Source organism: Pituophis catenifer, unplaced genomic scaffold (genome assembly GCF_029215685.1).
Source record: "Pituophis catenifer annectens isolate HBS135680 unplaced genomic scaffold, rPitCat1.0.hap2 SCAF_2, whole genome shotgun sequence".
In the NCBI taxonomy this organism is placed as follows: Eukaryota; Metazoa; Chordata; class Lepidosauria; order Squamata; family Colubridae; genus Pituophis; species Pituophis catenifer.
Window position 1 is genome coordinate 209,292,371 of NW_027256882.1, and position 20,801 is coordinate 209,313,171.

Here is a 20,801-nt window from a genome sequence, read left to right on the forward strand (position 1 = left end):
TCTCGCTTGCCACGCGGGAAAGAGAAACCTCGTCTTCAGCCCCGCCCCTCGCCAGGCTTCACTAGTCTGACCCCGCCCCCCGGAACCCGCTCTTGCGTCATTGACTCAGCCCCTCATTCTGCGCGTCCTTAGCAACCGCTCACTCAACCAACGCTCGGGAACGCCGCCTGTCCGGGTCACGTGATTCAGTGAAGCGATTGGCGGGACGGGGAGGGGATGGTACCTCGCCTTTTCTTTTCGTCTTTAACGGTTGGGTTGAGACGGTCGCCCGAAGGACGGGCGGGAAGATTTTTCTTCTTACGCGGCTGGGTTTTCTTAGACCTTCTGTCGCTGTTTTTTTTTCCACCAAGAGCGAATCTCATCAAGATATTGTGTAAAACGCTTATTGTGAAGCCAAGAATTTGAAGCCATGAGTGGGTCGTTTAGTAACTTTATTCTTAAAGGCGATGCGTCTTATCGCGAGTGGCGGATATGAGGTCCTCTAAATAAATACCGACCGAAACTCCTTATGATTGAATTTGCCAAGGGCATGGATTTGGCCTCTCCTTTGAAAGAAAAATATCAAAATGTCAAACAATTAACTAGTTACTAGAAAAAAAAAACCTTTCACAATGACAGGTGAAAGAGTTAGTAACTAAACTGAGGGGGGGGGGGAATCACCTTTTCAAGTTTTGCCTTAAACTTGTAATCCTAGCTATTGGACTTTGTAATTCATGACTTAAGGTTTTTTCATAGTATGCAAACACAACCAGGTGTGGCTTATTTAGTAAATGATTACTTTATATTGTTCTTCCCATAACGCCAATGGTCAAAAGTCACCCTTCCACTAAGCTTCCATGGCTGAAGAAGATCCACATTCTAGTCCAATATCTTAATCACAACATTCTACTTGGCAAGAAATGGTTTGCTGAAGATTAGAATGATGGAGCTGCACCGCTTGACTTTCAAAGGTACTAGGGAGAAACCAGACCATGTTCACAATACAATAACCAGAATCAAAACAGAGCTGGAAAGGACCTTGAAACAGTGGTGAAATCCAAATTTTTTTACTACCGGTTCTGTGGGCGTGGCTTGGTAGACATGGTGTGGTTTGGTGGGCATATCTTGGGCGTGGCAGGGGAAGGATACTGCAAAATCTCCATTCCCACCCCACTCCAGGAGAAGGATACTGCAAAATCCCCATTCCCTCCCCACTCCTGGGGCCAGCCAGAGGTGGTATTTGCTGGTTCTCTGAACTGCTCAAAATTTCCGCTACTGGTTCTCCAGAACCTGCTGGATTTCACCCCTGCCTTGAAGGCCTTCTAGTCCAGCCCCCTGCTCAAGTAGGAGACCCAACACCATTTCAGACAAGTGGCTGTCCAGTCTCTTCTTAAAAACCTCCAGTGATGAAACACCTCCAACATCTGAAGGCAAGCTGCTCCACTGTTTAATTGTCCTCATTGTTAGGCAGTTTCTCCGCAATTCCAGCTTGCTTCTTTCCTTAGTTAGTTTCCACTCATTGTTTCTTGTCCTACCCTCTGGTGCTTTGTAGAATAATATGACAACTCCCCTCACCTATTCAAATACTGGAATACTGCTATCATGTCCCCCAGTCCTTCTTTTCTTTAGACTGTCACTAGCCAAACCCAAATCCTGCAACCGTTCTTCATAAATAAACAATCCTTTATTTCTTGAGTTGGTTCTTTTATACATAACATTATATAAAATATATTTAGTTGGCATATCATTTACACTTGCAAATAATGTTTTCATCAACTTAATGATTATAATTTTATTCCACTTCTCAGACATATTCTGAAGCTTTTATATCATTAACAAAAAGAGAAGACCCAGCTATCAGGCTTGCAAATTAAGCCACAAGGAGAAAGAGGAGATAAATTGTTGACTCAGCCTTCCATCCTGAGTCGAAGGTTGACTCAGCCTCCTATCCTTTTGAGGTGGGTAAAATGAGAAACCAAATTGTTGGGGGGAATATGCTGACTGTAAACCGCTTAGGGCTGTAAAGCACTGTAAAGCAGTATATAAGTCTAAGTGCTATTGCTATTGCTATTGCTATTGCTATAAATAAAGGAAGGAAATTAAAACCTGTTCTCCAGTATTCAGTTAAGCACTGCACGCCTCCCTTGTCTGCATCATCAACTGCTTTCTTGTCTCCCTTATGGATCATATTGTCCTGATTTGTGGGTATTCTGAACATAGAGGTGAGATTATTGATCTTTCCTTCTAGCTTTGCTTTACCCCTTCACCATACAGTAGAAAAATATTAACTGGGGCACAGCAATCTGATTGGGTAGCTCTGTTGTTGTTGTACAATTATGCAATTTGGGAACTCTGTCTTTGTTTCACTGCATGTCCCCCTAACGGCAACTCAGAGATGCCTTATTGTTTGTCACCAAAGGCTCTTTTAAAATTTGTAGCCATGTTAGATTTTTAGGACATCTCAAACTATTCTGAATGTAAGTACATTCTAATGGATAATTAGCAGTCCCAGGTCAGTCAGTCACCCTCAGAGCTGGGACTGGAACAGGGGTGAAATCCAGAAGGTTCTGGAGAACCGGTAGCAGAAACTTCGAGCAGTTCAGAGAACCGGTAGCGGAAATTTTCAGTAGTTCGGAGAACTGGCAAATGCCACCTCTGGCTGGACCCAGAGTGGGGTGGGATTGGAGATTTTACAATATCCTTTCCCCAGGAGTGGGGAGGGAATAGGGATTTTGCAGTATCCTTCCCCTGCCACGCCCAAGCAGCTACACCACACCCACCAAGCCAGAACCGATAGTAAAAAAATTTGGATTTCACCACTGGACTGGAATATTTGGCAATGGTCATTAGAGCCTTGGTGACACAGTGGCCAGAATGCAGTATTTCAGGGTAACTCTGCCCACAGCCTGAAGTTCGATCCTGATGGCCTCAAGGTTGACTCAGCCTTTCATCCTTCTGAGGTCGATAAAATGAGAGACTACTGGGGACAATGTGCTGACATTGTAAACAGCTCAGAAAGGGCTGTAAAGTACTATGGACTGGTATATAAGTCTAAGGGCTATTGCTGTTGCTGTTCATGCCAACTGCAAGAAGAAAATGCTCTGGTAGAACCCTGGTTGCATCACCATCAATAACCTTAGAAATATCTGCTAGAGTTATCAGAATACAACAAAAGCAAACAAACATACTTGGCAACATCTTGAAAGCCTTATATGACCCAGTTCCTGGATATCTTAGTTATCCTTTTATCTCTAGATGGATAATACATCTTTGCCTGTTCCAAGGATATTCTGCCCCTCCATCCTGGGTGACTAGAGAGCAGCTGAATGTCCCCTCCTATTAAGAGGTATTTCGGGAAGATAAATGAGGGGGGCATGGAGTCAGATATTCTTGGCTGGCCCCTTCCTTTGAAACTACTTACGATTCAAGGCAACAATAACCTCCCCTCTTTATGGGTTTATAGATAATGGTTAAAGCCAAGCTGTTCTGGAAAGCTTTTGGAGAGTAAACAGCTAAAGTTAAGATCTGCAATATTGTGATACTGGTTTTGTTTGATTTGTATTCTATTGCATTTGTATTGTAGTCTCATTTTATTTTTAAGAAAACGAAGGAACAGTTGTATGAAACTGAAATGTGGCCCGCTTTCTAAGATCTTGTTCATCTCTTAATTTAAATAAATACATGGACAAAACCACTGTTTGCATAGCAGTTTGCGCAAAAATGGAGTGCAATTCAGAGGAGGAAGATCGCCACATTACTGAAACAATGATTGTTGGATTTCAGTTTACAGAAAAGAGGAACCGGGCTTAATAGATTTTAGTAAGATTTTTCATAGAAATTTTGAACTGTGAAATGAGAAATTCTAAGGCTCTGATTTACTGACAGGATAGTAACGCAATGATAGGAATGTTTCATTTTTTAGGATCTGTGAAGGGGATCATCTCACCATCCTTTTGGTAGGACGGGAGTAGACAGTGTATGCACAGAGAATAAAATGTGCTGATTCATACTTTCTGTTGCAAGTAAAAATAGCAAAAAAAATGTTGAGCTGGCAACCCTCACACCATAAATTTTAGATAAGGTTAGTTTGGTTAGGGATTAGTATTCCCTCAATGGAAAATTGAAACTTTGTAAATAAAAAGCAAATAACTTAAACCAATGCTAAACACAACCTTTTGCTTTAGTTTTAAACTCTTGTAGCTTCAGGAATCTTATGATTTGTTACTAGCTTCTTTTTTTCTTTTATTTAATTCAGTTTATTTTTTTTAAAAAAACATTTTAGGTTATAAAATAAGATACAAAATATAAAAGTAAACAGGAAGGCGGGGGAAGAGAAGTGAGGAAGGGCTGGGAAAAGGAAAAAAAATGTTGACTTCTTACTCTCTCTGTTGCAGTAAAATAAAGCATTAACATCAAACCACAACTTTTTGTTTTTTTCATAGTAATATAAACTAGCCATTTTGTATGCTTTGTATAAGCATCTATCAATCTAATTGGTAAAACCCAAAATCAAAGTTTCATTTTTTTCCACCTCAAGCACAAAGTTCAAAAGCAGTCTCCATGTGGAAACAAAGATACTTATATTTATATATTATATATATTAATATATATTATATAGTAATACATTTATTATATATTATATATTAATACATTTAGTCAAAATGGTCAATTTAGCCATTTCTGCCAACTCCATCAGCTTCTGCAGCCATTCGTCCATGGTGGGAATCGAAGTGTCCTTCCATTTTTGTGTATACAGTAGTCTTGCTGCTGTCAACGTATATAAGATCAAAGTTCCAAATTTTTTATCCATGTCTTTTTCCATTAAACCCAAAAGAAAAATTTCTGGTTTCATCTTTATCTTCATTTTAAGAATTTTCTGTATTCAAATATGAATCTTACTCCAAAATTTCTTTGCTTTATTACATGTCCACCATAAATGATAAAAAGTCCCTTCTTTACTTTTACACTTCCAGCATTCATTTGAAATATCTTTATACATTTTAGATAACTTATCTGATGTTAGATACCAGCGATACCTCATCTTATAATATTTTTCTTTACACTTTATTTGATTCAGTTTAGAGTCTACTTGACTTCTTGGGCATTGTTTCAATTTGTTTATTTGTTTGTTAAAGAAAAAAATGAACTATCAAATATAAGTTTCAGTCAATCACATTTGACCCTTTGGGGGCAAAAGCGCAGATACCATATTCAAAAGACATAAAGTAAATATTTTATTTTTCAAAATTTTTAGTAAAATGGGCATGTTCTAAAAGTATTAATGTGAACCATAATTATCTCAGAAGATAAAAATATACATATCCCTTCTAGAGTTCCATAATATTAAAATGATCAACTGCAGGTTATTTTTTCCCCTCAGGAAGGTTACGGCCTATTGACTGGATTATACAGAAGAATGAAGGAGAAATGCAGCTGAAGGAATCATGGCACTTCAAGCCAATTTGCAAAAAGACGTAGGGCCTGAACCAGTCTAGTAGAAAAAAGCTGAGTTTTCCATCAGTTCCTAATCTACATTTACTTAGTGCAGGCCTTTGGTGAACTAATAATTAACTGTTACTTGAAGGCATTAGGGATGTAGGGAACTTTTAAATTCAGTTCAGGTAATAAGAAATAGAAGGAAACTGCTGCTCATCTAATGAAGATTTTTGAAATGAATGAATGTAAAATGTGTAGAAATATGCTAAAAGACATGGATTTCTTAATCATTGATAAATGTCAACAGGGGACCATTACTTTCACTACTCTGAGATTAATAATATAATAATAATAGTAATAGTAATAGTAATAGTAATAATAATAATGGGTTCCTAGCTAATTAGATATATGGCAGAATCCTGATAAACATTCAGTTCTATGAAGAAGAATTTGAAGAGTGTGCTTGTACTATCTAAGAAAACATTGTCTGCTAGGGTTTACTATGCCATGCTTCACTGCATGTGCACGCACACCAGGGAGCTGCTCTTCCAGTTTCCGTTGCTCCCGCACAAGTGAAGACCAGCTGGCCCAGAAGAGCAATGGGCAATGGCTGGTGTGCCCAGAGAGATGGCTCTGTGTGCCACTTCCAATACAAGTGCCATAAGTTCACCATCACGGCTCTATGGGAACTGGAAAACATGACCGTAAAACTAGACAGTTTTCATCTTAACAAAATTTGAAATAGATTTAAATAGTGAATAAATGTTTAAAGGACACATGGTTTTTATCTAATAGCTGGAGAATAGTGAGTGTAAAAAAATATCTCCTTCCATTGATAGATACTGCTTTTGAATGCTTGCATATTATTTTCTTCTGCAACTCAAGGCATTTAGTGGTTTACCAAAAAAACATCTTCAGTTGGGTCAACTTTAAAATCAAATTATTATATTACTTTTATTTTATCTTACAAATCCTACCATGATCAGAAAAACAACTCAGAGTTTTGCAACTCTTATACTTTCTATAAGATAAATTGAGTAAATTGTAAAATAAGCATAGAGGGCTAACAAGAAAAGTTGGTGGAAAAATAGAAGGCCGGCTAGGCAACCTTTATTGCTTGCTCACTTACTTTATTGCATGCTATTTTTTTCATACCAATTCTTCCATACCAAATATGAGGCTGGCAACATGCATTTTTAAAAGTGTCAAGTACTCGTATCTAAGTGGCGAACACCTTGCATAAATTATTTATTTAATGCAACGTTTCACATTAGCCTACCCTCTTACAGTTAATTGTAAATGACTAAAACAGTTGGAAATTAACCATTTGTACAGATAATTTTGGGTTAGGGGTGCTTTTTTGTTTTTTTGCTGTTAAATACTATAATTCTGTACAGCAGGAACTCAGGATCTTTCTTTTGATGCTTCATTTAAATATTCTAGACCAGCTGCTCTATGTCAGCTTAATGAAGATAACTCTTAAATTAGCATTGCGAATTACAGCTTTAACATATCCTCCTTCATTGTAAGCACACATACTGCATATACTTGCCATATTTTAGCAGATTAACATACATAATGTAAATCAGAGGCATCTGACAAGGACAACAAAATATTCTCATGTACAAGACTATAAAGCTAAACAATATTGTATTGGCTTTATGTTCATTCTCTTGCACTGCAGAAATTAAGCCCCATACTAAAAAATTTTACACCCACTGAGGAAAATATAATAGTGTTTTCTGATAAGTAATACGTTGGAACAACTGTCAATAAGGAAGACAAAATAGTCTGGATAGTCGATGTGCGTGTGCGGCCTCGTTGCGAACCAGTAGTAAAGGTAAGTAGAACCCACCTCTGGTTAGTACCAATAGTAATAGGCACCTTGGATGCAATCCAGTAGTGGGTTTCAATTTCGGCCGCTACTGGTTCGCTTGTGGGTGCACGCACGCACAACCCTTCTGCGCATGTGCAGAGACGTCTGGGTGGGTGGGCGGAGTCTCCTGCCACCGCTGTTACCGGTTCGCCCAATGCCGGTGGGAAGCTCGCGCACGGCCCCATTACAAACCGGTAGTAAAGGTAAGTAGAACCCACCCCTGAGCCATAGCTATAGTTACATAGTAAGTACTTTCTTATAGCTATGGCTATACAGTAAGTAGCAAAAGGAAGTTAATCTGGCTTCTTTGCTGGAGAGCATTGACAACTTCTTTTTGTATACCAAATATAGAAATATTCTCCATATTATTTTAAGTCAGATTTTAAATTTAGCCTTAATAAAAAACATATGTGCCCTGTTTAAAAAAAAATCTGAGGTCTATTTGCTAAACTTCTAAGGGAGATATTTTTAAAGATACAGAGATGTAATACATTGCTTTTTCTTGTGTGCTAGTGTCAAAAGCTTATTTTTTTTTATAAAAAGGGGCCTCCTGAAGGGCAAGAACAAAACAGTACCAATTACTACTCCACCTCTCTCTACCATGAGTTTTCTTGGAATGTTCATAGTGACATCAAAGCTTTTAGATTGGGAAATATAAATGCAGATTTATACATTCTTGAGGAAATGTCTAAAGGGAAATTATGCTACAGTCCATCACAGCAGTTTAATCCTATGTACTAATAATTCTGAAGCTCTGATTTGGAACTTATAGCCTGATAATTAGCTAGATAGTTCTACCAGCTTAGTTATTTTTTTTCCTTTTCTAGACCAGCCCTTTCCAGGAAAATAATTTTTTTTTGTTTGCTAATACCCTGTTAATCTTATCTTTAATCTTATTTGTTTAAAAAGAAAATAAAATAAATAAACCTCTTTTAATATGTATAAGGTTGGGTTGTACGGGCATATGTGGAACACCAGAAGACTGCAGAATACTCACATAAATGCGAAGTGTCAGCCATTTATTTGCAAATATTTGTTAAGTATAAAATGAAATAAATCAAATTTGTCTACCACAGTGTGCTTAATTTCGTTTCTATTTCTACACAGCCCTCATTTTGTTCTGATATTGTGTTTTCATTTCCAGTTTTTATTTATCTGCTTTTGGAAAACAGTGTGATAAAAATGCTGAGTGTGAATATGATAAAAATTTGAGTATGTTAATATTTAACAGTCTAATTAATTTATAATACAGTAATGTTATTAATTTTGTACTCCCCACTCATTTTTTATTGATCTGAAAAAGCTAAGGAAATGTTGAACATGATAAGTGGTTGGATGGGAAACAGCCAAAGAATCTCAGGGCTTCAGATTAGGAAATAATAATAATAATAATAATAATAATAATAATAATAATAATAACAACAACAACAACAACAACAACAACAACAACAACATCAACAACAACAACAGCAGCAGCAGCAGCAGCTAGACATGACCAAGTTGCTAAACTAATCCACTGGGCATTATGTAAAAAATATGACTTACCTGTATCCGAAAAGTCAAAAATGAGAAGGTGAAGATCTTGTGGGACCTTCAAATACAGACAAATCGTCATTTAGAACACAACATGCTAGATATCACAGTCATCAAAAACCGAAGCATACAATTTATTGATATCACTGTACCAGGAGATGCCAGAGTCAAAGAAAAAGAACTAGAAAAAATCATGAAATATTGCGACCTGGTCATCGAAACTACCCGATTATGGATGAAATATGTGACAGTGATACCCATTGTCATCGGGACACTTGGCACCATGTTCAAGAATTTTACACAGTACATCAGGAAATTGCAATTCCTGCAATAACACCAGAACTGCAAAAAACTGCACTACTTTGAACATTGTATATTTTAAGAAAATACTTGGTCGATACCTAGGATGCTGGCAGCAACCTATATCAACCATCATTGCCAAGTAATAATATTTGTGATACATTTTTAAATATATTCATATATTCATATAGTCACTGCAGTTCAGTTTGACCAAAAAAATTATCTTATTTTCCCCATTTTAAAAATCTGACTGTTACGGTTGAACTGGTCCCGTTTGAAAAAGCATAAACAATTTTTTGTCAAGAAATATTACCATTAAGCATCTCTGCTTCCATGTTTTATTCCAGGTTTGTTTATGCTTTTAAACATTTATTTATTTATTTATTTATTTTAATTTGTATACCGCCCTTCTCCAGCAGGACTCAGGGCGGTGAACAGCCAGAATAAAACATGAGAAAAAGAAGGCAATACCGGCGTACCCAGCTACTACCTTGAGTCTGATTATTGTTCAGAATGTCCTTTATGTGCCATGGTTTGAAAAGATTAAGAATATTGCCCATCTGACAATGCTAAAACCTTCAGTCTGATTAGGTGTAAAAGAATATCTGGTTTGTTTGTGCACATGAACTTATGCCTTGCTTTGCTTTCTTCCTATTCCACAGGTGCAAGTAAAAACAAATTTAAAATGATTGTCATATATTTATAGCTATTGCTATAACTTTATACATATCTTATAATCAAGCCTACATTGGCTCATGATTGATTGTTTAACAAATCACCATTTAAAATAAATCCTGGTTTAGCAAGGTGTATGAACCACAGTAATGATTGCTTCGTTGGACATTTATTGCTCATTGGTATAAAAAAGAACTATGCCAGCAAATATTCTGAGTAGTAAAGCATGACTGCAATTAAAACAGAAAACTAAAAAAATGTGATTCAGATTTTAAAACCCTAAAAAGGCTGGCAATACTGAGAACTAAACAATCTGGTGGGAAACATTCTATACTAATATATTTTGGGATGGAAGAAATTCAAGGCCCCATTCTTCCTCTCTTACATAAAAGCTTAGGCATCTCTTATCAAAACAAACAGAACCGGCAGCTTCAACAACTAAAACAGTTTCAGGCTGAAGCTCCTATGATCTTCTGTTTTCTAGGTTTAATTGTGATTTTTATTTTTGCATAATCCAAGAATGGATTCCTAAAACATACTAAAGCATAAACTACAGTATGCATTATAAATGGCAATGTCTGAATTCTCATAAACAGTGTCACAACTGAGTTCAATGTGTGAATCCATTCTAAAAGTCTGTGTAAATGTCAAGAGCATAGACTTAGCATCTAGCCACAATTGTATAAAAGTGACAATGCACACATAGAGACATCACAATGTAAAACTGCTTTTAATATTTACATCCCAATATCAGTCACAAATATGTAACTCATAAGATGACCATCATATCACTTTAATTTTTTATTGGAGTAGTATTCAAAAATGAAAAATGCAAACATGATCAATCAACTAATAAACCAATCAATGTTTACTGTTTGGCCCAAAGTCAAGATAAGTATAGAATTGCAACTAAATCCTTAGAAGAATATTTTTAAAAATTATTTTAAAAACCTGATGCTCCCTTTTGACTTTGTGTTCATTTCTTTCAGCCTAGCATAGCTCTTTCACGTGGTTATGCAAATCCTTATGCATTCTCTTCCCATGCATGTGAAAAGCAAGCAGAGTGATCTCATGGAGACAAGGCAAGCAAAAATAGACAGTATTATATGACAATTTGGAAACTTCTCAATTAATCTCAGTGTCTAGTCCATTTTGAATCTTTGTATTAAACAGCATACTTGTACAAATCTTGAAAACTTTTTAGCAGGATTTCAAACATGATGCCTTCATTGGTTAGGTTCTCACAATATAGGAAATTATAGTTTACAAAGTCTTCAACTTACAACCAGAATTATGATAAAAAGTGCCAATTGTTAAGTGGGTCATCATGTGACCAACTTCAATTTTACCACATTTTTGTGGCAGTCATTAAACGAATCACCATAGCTGTTAAGCAAACACCATGGTTGTTACATGAACCCATTGTCTGCAATGGGCTGTTTTTGACAGAAACAGGAAGTAAAGACCAGGTTCTAGCCAAAAAAAAAAAAGTCTCATAAACCTTGGTCATGTGACCACAGGATGCTCAAATAGCCATAACTGCAATCACATTTGGAGCGGAGGCAGCTGGCAGCCATCAGAAGTTCGAATTTGGTTTTTCCTTTCCCTTTTCCTACTAGGCTAAAAATAAGGGGAAAATTACAACTGTATTAATTGAAGAACCACTACGAAATATTGCTTTAAGAGGAAAACTTACTTATACGTTGTATGTTGTGTAAATGTTTTTTATATGTGTTTTATATGTGTTTTAATAAAGTTTATAAAAAAAATTTTTTTAAAAAAAGAAGTTCGAATTTGGGGTGGATGGCACCCATTAGAACTTCCAAACAGGTCCTAAGTACCTTTTGGGGGGAGTCCATCATAACTTTGAATACTTATTAAGCAACTGTTCATAAGTCAAAAACTAAGATATGCACTTGTTTACATATAAGTGTCCAATGAGATTAAAGTGGTGTAAAAAAAATGTACGATAATGAAAAAAAAGTATGTTGTATAAACCAGACAAGGATGGTTTGCAAACCACTGATATTATATCTTATTTATTTATTTATTTTATTTATTTATTTTATTTTATTTGATTTATATGCCGCCCTTCTCCGAAGACTCAGGGCGGCTTACAATGTGCTCAGCAATATCTTATCAAAGTATCGAAGGAACACAGCTGAAATGTCTTGCTATTATTCTTCTAGAATTCCCAGCCAATGTAGCCATACTGACACAAATGTTTTAATAGAATTACAGAGTTGAAAGGGACCTTGGAGGTCTTCTAGTCCAGCCTTCTTCTCAAGCAGGAGACTCTATACCAGTGATGGCAAACCTTTTAGGCACAGAGTGCTAAACAGCCAGAGCATCGGAAAACCGAGGACCAGCATGCATGCCTCAACAACCAGCTGGCTGAGCTGGGACGACGGCGCATGTGCCCACAGAGGGCTGTGTGTGCCACCTCTGGCACACGTGCCATAGATTCGCCATCACGGCTCTATACCATTTCAGACAAATGGTTGTCCAATCTCTTCTTAAAAGCTCCAGTGATGGAGCACTTACAACTTCTGAAGGCAAGCCATTTCAATAGTTAATTGTTCTGTTAGGAAATTTCTCCTTAGTTCTAGGTTGTTTCTCTCCTTGATTAGTTTCTATCCATTGTTGCTTGTCTTGTCTTCTGGTGCTTTGGAAAATAGGTTGACTCCCTCTTCTTTGTGGTAGCCCCTCAAATATTGGAACACTAATCATGTCACCCCTAGTCCTTCTTTTCACTACAGCTATTTCCCTTCTAAATATTAGACTACACTATCAAACTGTATAGAGTCATACTGCATAATGTCACTGTTTGCCCATTGAAATACAATACATAAATTTAAACTCTTGACCGTAATTTGAGAAAGATGACTGATTTTTTTTTATTTTTTCAGATTTTTATCCTGCCTTTTTTCATATAGAACTCATGGTAATGAACATACTAATACTTCTATTTTCTCCAACAAGAACAACCCTACAGGGTGAGCTGGGCTGAGGGAGAAAAACTAGCTCAACCAGTCACCAAGCTGCTTTTCATCTCAAGGCAGGACTAAAACTCACAGTCTCTTGTCTAGGCCAGATCTTTAACTATTACACTTAACTGGGCTCTCATTTTAGTATCTTATCATTTTATCACACCTTTATTATGTTATCATTTATTTATATGTATTTAATATATTTATCTTATATGTAAAAATTAAAATTCTGATACCTTTTAGAAGATCATATTTCAGTGATCATAACATAATAACTCCTAGATTAATAAATTCTCCTAGACGCACAGCTACTGCTAGATGGGCAGATTAAGTCCATGATCAGAAGTGATTTTGCCTAGCTTTGATGTACCAACAGCAGCCAGTCTAGATCTGGCTAATGACTCATGTCTGAGTCATTACTTGATTAAACTTGTGTCCTATGCTTTGGATGGGTTGCCTCTGTAGACCATTTGGAAACTGCAGTTGGTTCAAACTGCTTGTTGACTAGTGTTAAGCATATTACTTGCAAAAGAAATATATTGCAGCTGCTTTCCAGGAATAATGGGATTCCCTCTCCAATAGCCCACCAGAAATCTCTAAAGACCCAGCTTTTGCAGATGGCTTTTCAAGAATTAGAATTGGATGTCTTTTAAAATAGTGATCATTATGTACTATAATTATGAGAAAGTACTGTGCTTTGAGTTTTTATTTTAAGATTGTTGCATTCCATTCTGTACAAAATATTCTGTTGCATTTACAAACTATAGCAGAGACATCACTCTGCCAACAAGTGTGTTTAGTCAAGGCTATGGTTTTCCCTGTTGCAATGTATAGCTGTGAAAGTTGGACCATAAGAAAGGCTGAGCGCCAAAGAATTGAGGCCTTTGAATTATGGCGCTGGAGAAGACTCCTGTGAGTCCCTTGGACTGCAAAGCGATTAAACCAGTCAGTCCTAGAGGAGATCAACCCTGACTGCTCTTTAGAAGGCCAGATCCTGAAGATGAAACTCAAATACTTTGGCCACCTAATGAGAAGAAAGGACTCACTGGAGAAGAGCCTAATGCTGGGAACGATTGAGGGCAAAAGAAGGGGACAGCAAAGAATGAAGTGGCTGGATGGTGTCACTGAAGGAGTCAGCATGAGCTTAAATGGACTCGAGAGGATGGTAGAGGACAGGAAGGCCTGGAGGAACGTTGTTCACGGGGTCATAATGGGTCGGACACAACTTCACGACTAACAATTCAAACTATAGGCTGTACTTTTAACATATGCCAATGTGTAGTTTTATTGTGAGAGGTGAAGATTTGGCAGCATACAAAAATGAGAAAATTGCTTACACATATTTTAAGTGTTTTTTTTTTTTCAAATTTACTCAGTCAGGAAATAAGTGCAACGAAACAGTGGAAAAACTTTCAAGGTAAATGTTGCGACACAAACTGTGTACTCCGAAGAAGGTGTTTCCTTGTAGTGTATATTTTCTCATTGGTAAGGATTTTTTTTGCCATCTATCTATCTATCTATCTATCTATCTATCTATCTATCTATCTATCTCCCAGAGGAAAAAAGAGCAGTGCTCTTAGATCGCACTCCCCCCCCCCCCGCACCCGCCCCAGCTGCTGTGGTTGCCGCCTGTTGTTGCTGCCTCAGAAGCGCTCAGGCGAAGCGACCTCCCAGGCAGCCGCGCGCAACTTCTTGCATTTCTCTCCCCCCCCCCCGCCCCCCTCCCCCCCAATTCTCGGGCACGTTCAGTCACGCGCCCAGAGCACGAACGCTGTTCAACCAAGTCTCCAACGGCCGGGGCAAAGCCAGCTGCGCGCTCATTTCCCCCTCTTCCCCCCCCCCTCCGGCCCCGTGCCCGACGCTCTCGCGCAAATCCCGAAAGTCCCGGCAGAGGGGCGGGGAAAGAAAAGGCGGAGGCGAAGCAGGGCGTCGAACATCTTGTCACGCATGCGCGTGGCCGGCAACCCCGCCCCTCCGTCCGCCCCTCCTTTTTCTCGTTTTCTTCCTGAGAGAGCGGCTGTTCGGCTCCCTTTCCCTTCCCTTCCCCCTCACCCTGTCCCGTCCCTCGCCGCTTCCTTCCTCCTGTCTTGCCATGGATGGGTGAGTACCTGCCTCGCCCCGGCCGTTGCGGATTCTCCCCGCCGCTCGCTGAGGAGGAGGAGGAGGAGGAAGAAGAGGCGAAAGGACCCCCCCCCTCCTCCTTCCTTCCCCCTTCGGTTTCGCGTGGCCGTCCTGCATTCGGTGGCGGCTATCGAGATGCACAGTTTGAGGGGGCTACAAGGCGGCGGGGCAGGCGGAGTAAGACGCCGAGGGAAGAGGGCGAGAGAGCAAATGAGACTTCGGTCCGGCTATTAGGCGAGGAAGTGGAACCAGTGGGGCGGGGGCGTCGTTCCTCTGCCCTTGGACTACCATGCTCATCGTCCACTCCCCCCGCCCCCAAAAGCGCGGGTGACGGAAGCTGCGGTCTTGGAAGTCCTCACCAGGAATAGGACTCTTAGAGGAGTCGTCGAGAATCGAGTCCCACCGCCCCTCCTTGTTTTCTTCCGCCTCCCTTCCTCGGAACCCGGGCAGCGAGCGATCCCCGGAGTAGTTTTTTTTTTTACCTCACTTCCCGGTAGGGCGTGCGAAGGCGAGGAAGAAAGAAAGAAACCGGGTTTAAACGGTAGTGGTTTCTCTCCCTCCCCCCCCCTCCTTTGATGAGGGCGAGGCGAAAATCGAGACGCGATCTTAACTTTCCTCAGGTGTGGCCGGCCGGCGCCCCATACATAACCCAGCCCTTAAAACTTATCGCGCAATTTGGAATGGGGTCCCCTCGGTGGCCTTTTGTCTCCGTAGAAGAAAAACCAGTGGGGGAAGAAGAAGAAAAATAATAATACAAATAAAATAAAAAGCAGGCGATCTCTCTCTCTCTCTCTCTTTTCCTCCCCACCCCGCTTTCTTCTTCGATTGCGACAATAAAAGGGCCGAAAGAGTCCTCTGGCTCTTTCTTTCTTTCTTTCTTTCTTTCTTTCTTTCTTTCTTTCTTTCTTTCTTTCTTTCTTTCTTTCTTTCTTTCTTTCTTTCTTTCTTTCTTTCTTTCTTCCTTCCTTCCTTCCTTCCTTCCTTCCTTCCTTCCTTCCTTCCTTCCTTCCTTCCTTCCTTCCTTCCTCACCCCCCACCCGCGTTTGTCAGGTGTGGCTTTTCGACTTTATAGAGTTCTGCTATAGGAGTTGCCGCCGCTTGGATCGTTTTCGGAGTTGTGCGCTTGGCCCCAGAGGTGCAAACAAAATTTGTGTGTGTGTGTGTGTGTAAAAGAGAAGAACAGTTTGCGGAGCAGACGGACGTGGTCTCGAGGATGGGAGGTTCCCCACCGAGAGTGAGGAGAGTTGTTGTCGAAGCGCGTCACGCCTTTCCAACCACCGGAGAGGAACACAACCAGGAAATCGAGAGCGCCGCCTTAAAGTTAAAAGGTGGTAGACAGGCCCGAGAAAAGACGGCAAAACTCCCAATCTTTTCAATTGTGTGTGGTGGTTCCCCCCCTCCCTCCGTTTTTTGTTTTTCGAGCAGCAGCTTTCCATAGTATATTGCACTGCCGGCAGTGACTGCTGACAAAGCTTGCAAGTGTGAGCTTGATTTTGAGCTAACTTAATTGATTGGAACTCTCCTCTCTCATCGCCATGAAACTTAGACCTTTTTTCTTTTCTTTTCCGTAGTTGGGGCTGGTAAAATGTTTAAATATTGCAATGGGTGAAAGATAGCTGCTCATACCTTGGTCTTGACACCCCAGTGTCTTATTTATTTATTCCATTTCTAAAGCTCATCTCAGCCAAGCGACAGCTAAGTGGCTGACAGTTCTAAAACTATAAAACAGCTAAGGCAATACAACAATAAAAACATCCAAAAAATAGCTTCTGCTCTATTGACTGTTTTTAATATTCATTGAAGAATGTATTTTAAGTTCTGTAGTTTTTGAGAAGCAATATAATTAAGTACCTTTTTCCGAGATAGGATTTCTATTATTCTGAACATAATATTTCACACTAATATTTGAGTTGAAGGGTGTTTGCCTGAGGTTTCACAGTTTTGGCAAGAAAATAAGATTAGAAACATTTGTGTCAATGTTCTGTTCTGATTTAGTAATACTACAATCTTTCTTCACATTTATCTAAGCAAGGAAGTATCTCAAGTATAATGAATTGTGAATTAAATTTATTGGTAGTGACCATTAGGTCAAAACAAATGTGAAAATTTATTTTCAAGCCGTGCAATAGGAATATTGCAAATGGTATTACTACTTTTTTGTTTAAGACTGCATTGCTATAACAATTTACTTGAGGAAATAATTATGGAATATGAGATTTCTGAGGAGATAGGTATATAATTTTATTATACTTTAAATAGTATAACTAATGAAATTCAGGTTCTTGATCTATAATTCTTATATAGAAATGCAGTGGCAGTTTGAAATTCCTGGGTTACCTTTATTGCATGTTAATTTCTTTTAATTGAGCAAGTTGAACATTGTATTGTAAAAACAAAGTATTTCCTATTCTATTATGAGAAGCTGAACATATAACATATCATCTTGGAAATTTTAAGGAGATATAACAATTATATGATTAGATCATGTTGAATTTCATTTCTAAAAGGATTCCAAACATTTTTTGCAATGTGGCATTTCCCTTTGTCAAGGGAAATGCTGGGTTTGGTATTAATGCAAACATTTCCTTTAGGAAATAGAAAACACTAATATGATTAGCCACACTTCTTTCCTTGCTTTTTTCCTCTATCTTTCTTGTATTTTTTTAATTTTTTGCCATACATGCAATATGGCAAAAAACAATACCATGCATGTTTTAATTATTATGCTTTGTGAGCCACCCAGAGGCTACTTGACAGGGAAATTATATTAAATCTAATAAATAATACATTTAAAGCAAAGGAAGCTGGGATACTCAGGATCTGCGTGTGTAGTGCTTTATCTTGGGAACGGGTTGTCTAATGGATTAGAATATGTTGCTTGTGCCTTTATATATAGATACACTGTAGTCCATGCAAAGAGGAATTGGCCAGAAGCAGGAAATGCCTAAAATGGTACTAATTTTGCTTAGATGGCTCATTCTAAAATGGGGAATAACAATGTGACTACATAGAACTTTTTGATAATGATGATTACACATGATTTATTAAGAATATATTTATTTTAGTAACTCTGGTACCTTGACAGTCTATTTGAGACAATATTTCCTGAAAATCCTAAATAAGTACAAAAGCATCAACTATATGACTGAGCAGATAGATTTTAAATCTTTTCCTTTTATGAATGTGTTTTAAGATTGTATGAGGAGGTTTTTTTATTTCTATGATTTGGGATGCTTTGGTGGATGTACAGGACACAAGGTTTTTAGTGACTACTCATGGGCTTTGCAATTCCTTAAGGAATTCACATATTACATTCTAATTAAATCAATTAATTATAAAATCTTTGTGTTTGATGTAACTTGAATTCAATTTTTTCACTTAGAAAAATATGTTTTGTTTCAAACCTAAGGTAAACACACTGTGTTTTAGAAGTTCTTGAGTAAGCTTGGGTTTCGTAAAAGTGAAACCCAGAATGTTTTGATGTTTTTTGTTTTAGGCCAAACAAAATCTGGAGGTATCTTAGAGTGAAAAGAATAAGACTAGTGTACCTTGCCCCTCCTCGCCACCATGGCCTGTACCCATTTGCTGGTATTCTCAGTGCTTTCCTTTCCCTACCTTCTTTTAACTACTGGTAACTTAACACTTTATCTTTTGCACATCCTATGTGGTGGCTTGGCCATTAGCCTTTCACCACTTAGTTGTCATTGTTAGCTTTTTCACTTCCTCCAAAATACTTGCCAGAATAGATTAGTCTGCACATGGAATACTTCATAGATTGTTTTAATGATGGTAATGCAGTTACCAACTCTCGTTTCCTTTTTTTGTTTTCAAAGTTACATATCTTTCACATCATCTGAAAACAAACATATTTTTCTTTGTACTGTTCAAGGCTATAGAAATAGGTTTTGGTATTGTTATCAAATGTTCAGTTGATTTAATCTGTATTAAGAATTTGCTCTTATTTTCAGTTATTCACAAATTCATTTACAAATTTTCATTACATTAAGCTAGTTTTTGGTAATAGCATTTCAAGCAATCCACTAATGTGTCCTGTTGGGCATCTTCTGGGAAAATAAATTCTCTGTGCTCTCTTCTAAACAGCTGCTGCAAAATGATTATTGTGAAAGTTCTTTTCAAGGTATGCCACATTGTCTTTTATTTCTAGAGCATTGAGGTATAGGAGGTATCTCACTTGAGGTATATAGGAGGTGACTTATATAAGCACTGAAACTAGGGATGCACAAAATATTATGTTCATGAATTGTTCTGTATACAGAACAACTACTTTTGGGTGCTTTGCGGCCCAACCATTTTAAGTGTGCTTCAGTTATGAGGAATAAAATAGTGTTGTATTGTTGTTTTTTCTGGAAGCAGATCAAAATGCAATTGATGCAGGCAGAAGAGTTGTTTTGGATGGGGGGAGCAGGAAAAAGGCAAGTCTTGAGGGGTTTCTTTGGCAATCGTGTGGAGATTGGTAGCAACAATAGATTAGTAGCAGAGAGAAGGAAGGGAAAGCACTGGATAGATTTGATAAGTAATGCATGGGACATCAGTGGTATTTGAGGAGAGGCAGGAAAGGAAGAGGCTTGGAAATCAGTGGACAGAAGAGGAAGGTGTGTGTGCAGTGTACAGCCTTGTTTTATCCATTCCATAAAATCACTCGGAACTGTCTGGATTTTGGCCAAAACCTTGAACAATCAAAACATTTGGATTTCATTTCTTTGCCATGGCTAAATAATACTGGTTGGGCAGTACTTCTGGAATGTAATTTTCCCTTTTAAATGACCTATAACCTCATGTATATTCTATTAGACTGAATATTAGTTTCCTAATGCTAAATTTCTTCTAATCTTTTGTACACTGGTAATATACTCCATAGCAAACTTTGTATTAGGTATTTAAAATTATTTTGAGAGTTTGTGATAGTCCTTTCTGTAAATATTCAGCAACATGCATTTCCTGATGGTTTCAGTAAGGAAGAAACTGATTCTTTGATTGATAGACAAAGATATGTTGCAATGGATATTGCTCTAGCCATCCAAATACAGGTTAGCTATTATCCACTAGATATTTGACTTCTTTAATTTCTTCCTTACATTTATCTAATGATTCTGCAATTGTATCCTGTTAAGAAATGACTGAACCCTATCTATGAAATCTGCAATTTCAACTATCTGGAGAGTTGGTATATAATCACACTAAGCAGTATTTATGAATTACACTTAGTGCTGCAATTTTATTACAAAGTTATTCATACTTGCTTCTGTAGGATGGACTTTGTTTGCAACTGGAAGGATAAACTGCATCATCTGACATAGGTGATATAGCTGGAGTATCGCTATAAGATGACTTTGAAATAGAAGACAAGCTCCACTTCACTGAAGCAGCAGCTCCAGTAGAAAGATTTTCATGCACTCGTATGCTCAGAAGGTGAATGTGGTTTCAGAGAAGCCATGCTGAACCCCCAAAGAGCTTTAGCGGCAGGTTTGGAGGGGAATGCAGCTCTAATAAAAATAGATTAATATTGAAAGTGGTGTGGGGGTAATCAAGATAATTTCATATAGAGACTCATCCAAACAAAAGAAAGCAATGTTACTAGGGTCCTGCTTTTTTAGTATTAAAAAGTACATATATGGATCAAAATGGAATAGTAAAATTCCTGTTTCTGTTTGTTTGATTTAAACCAAATAATTGGGGTTTTTTTTTTTTCAGATATGAGAATTCCACTTAGTACCTTGAGAAACCCATCCAAAAATTACAACCAGAAAAGATACTCCTTAAAAATAAGATGATGTAAGATGTTTAGTAAACTGAATATAGTTATTGGTACTGTTCAATATTTTTGGGTTAAGGTACTTCATTCAAGCATCCAGTCCTACTATTTCATTGCT

The 20,801-nt window shown here is 38.1% G+C and overlaps 1 protein-coding gene across 2 annotated transcripts in view; it reads left to right on the forward strand.

Moving 5' to 3' along the window:
* Positions 1 to 14,819: 14,819 nt before the first annotated feature.
* The window catches only part of PTBP3 (polypyrimidine tract binding protein 3), a 57,036-nt gene continuing 51,054 nt past the window's right edge, over positions 14,820 to 20,801 (forward strand). Inside the window, exon 1 of one of the 2 annotated variants that reach the window (XM_070938562.1) lies at positions 14,820 to 14,889. Coding sequence is in view for 1 of the 2 variants with exons in the window: in XM_070938561.1 (XP_070794662.1) it covers positions 14,882 to 14,889 (8 nt within the window). In the remaining variant the exon portion in view is untranslated. The remainder of the gene's footprint in view (positions 14,890 to 20,801) is intronic. The other variant, XM_070938561.1, reaches the window with a different exon arrangement.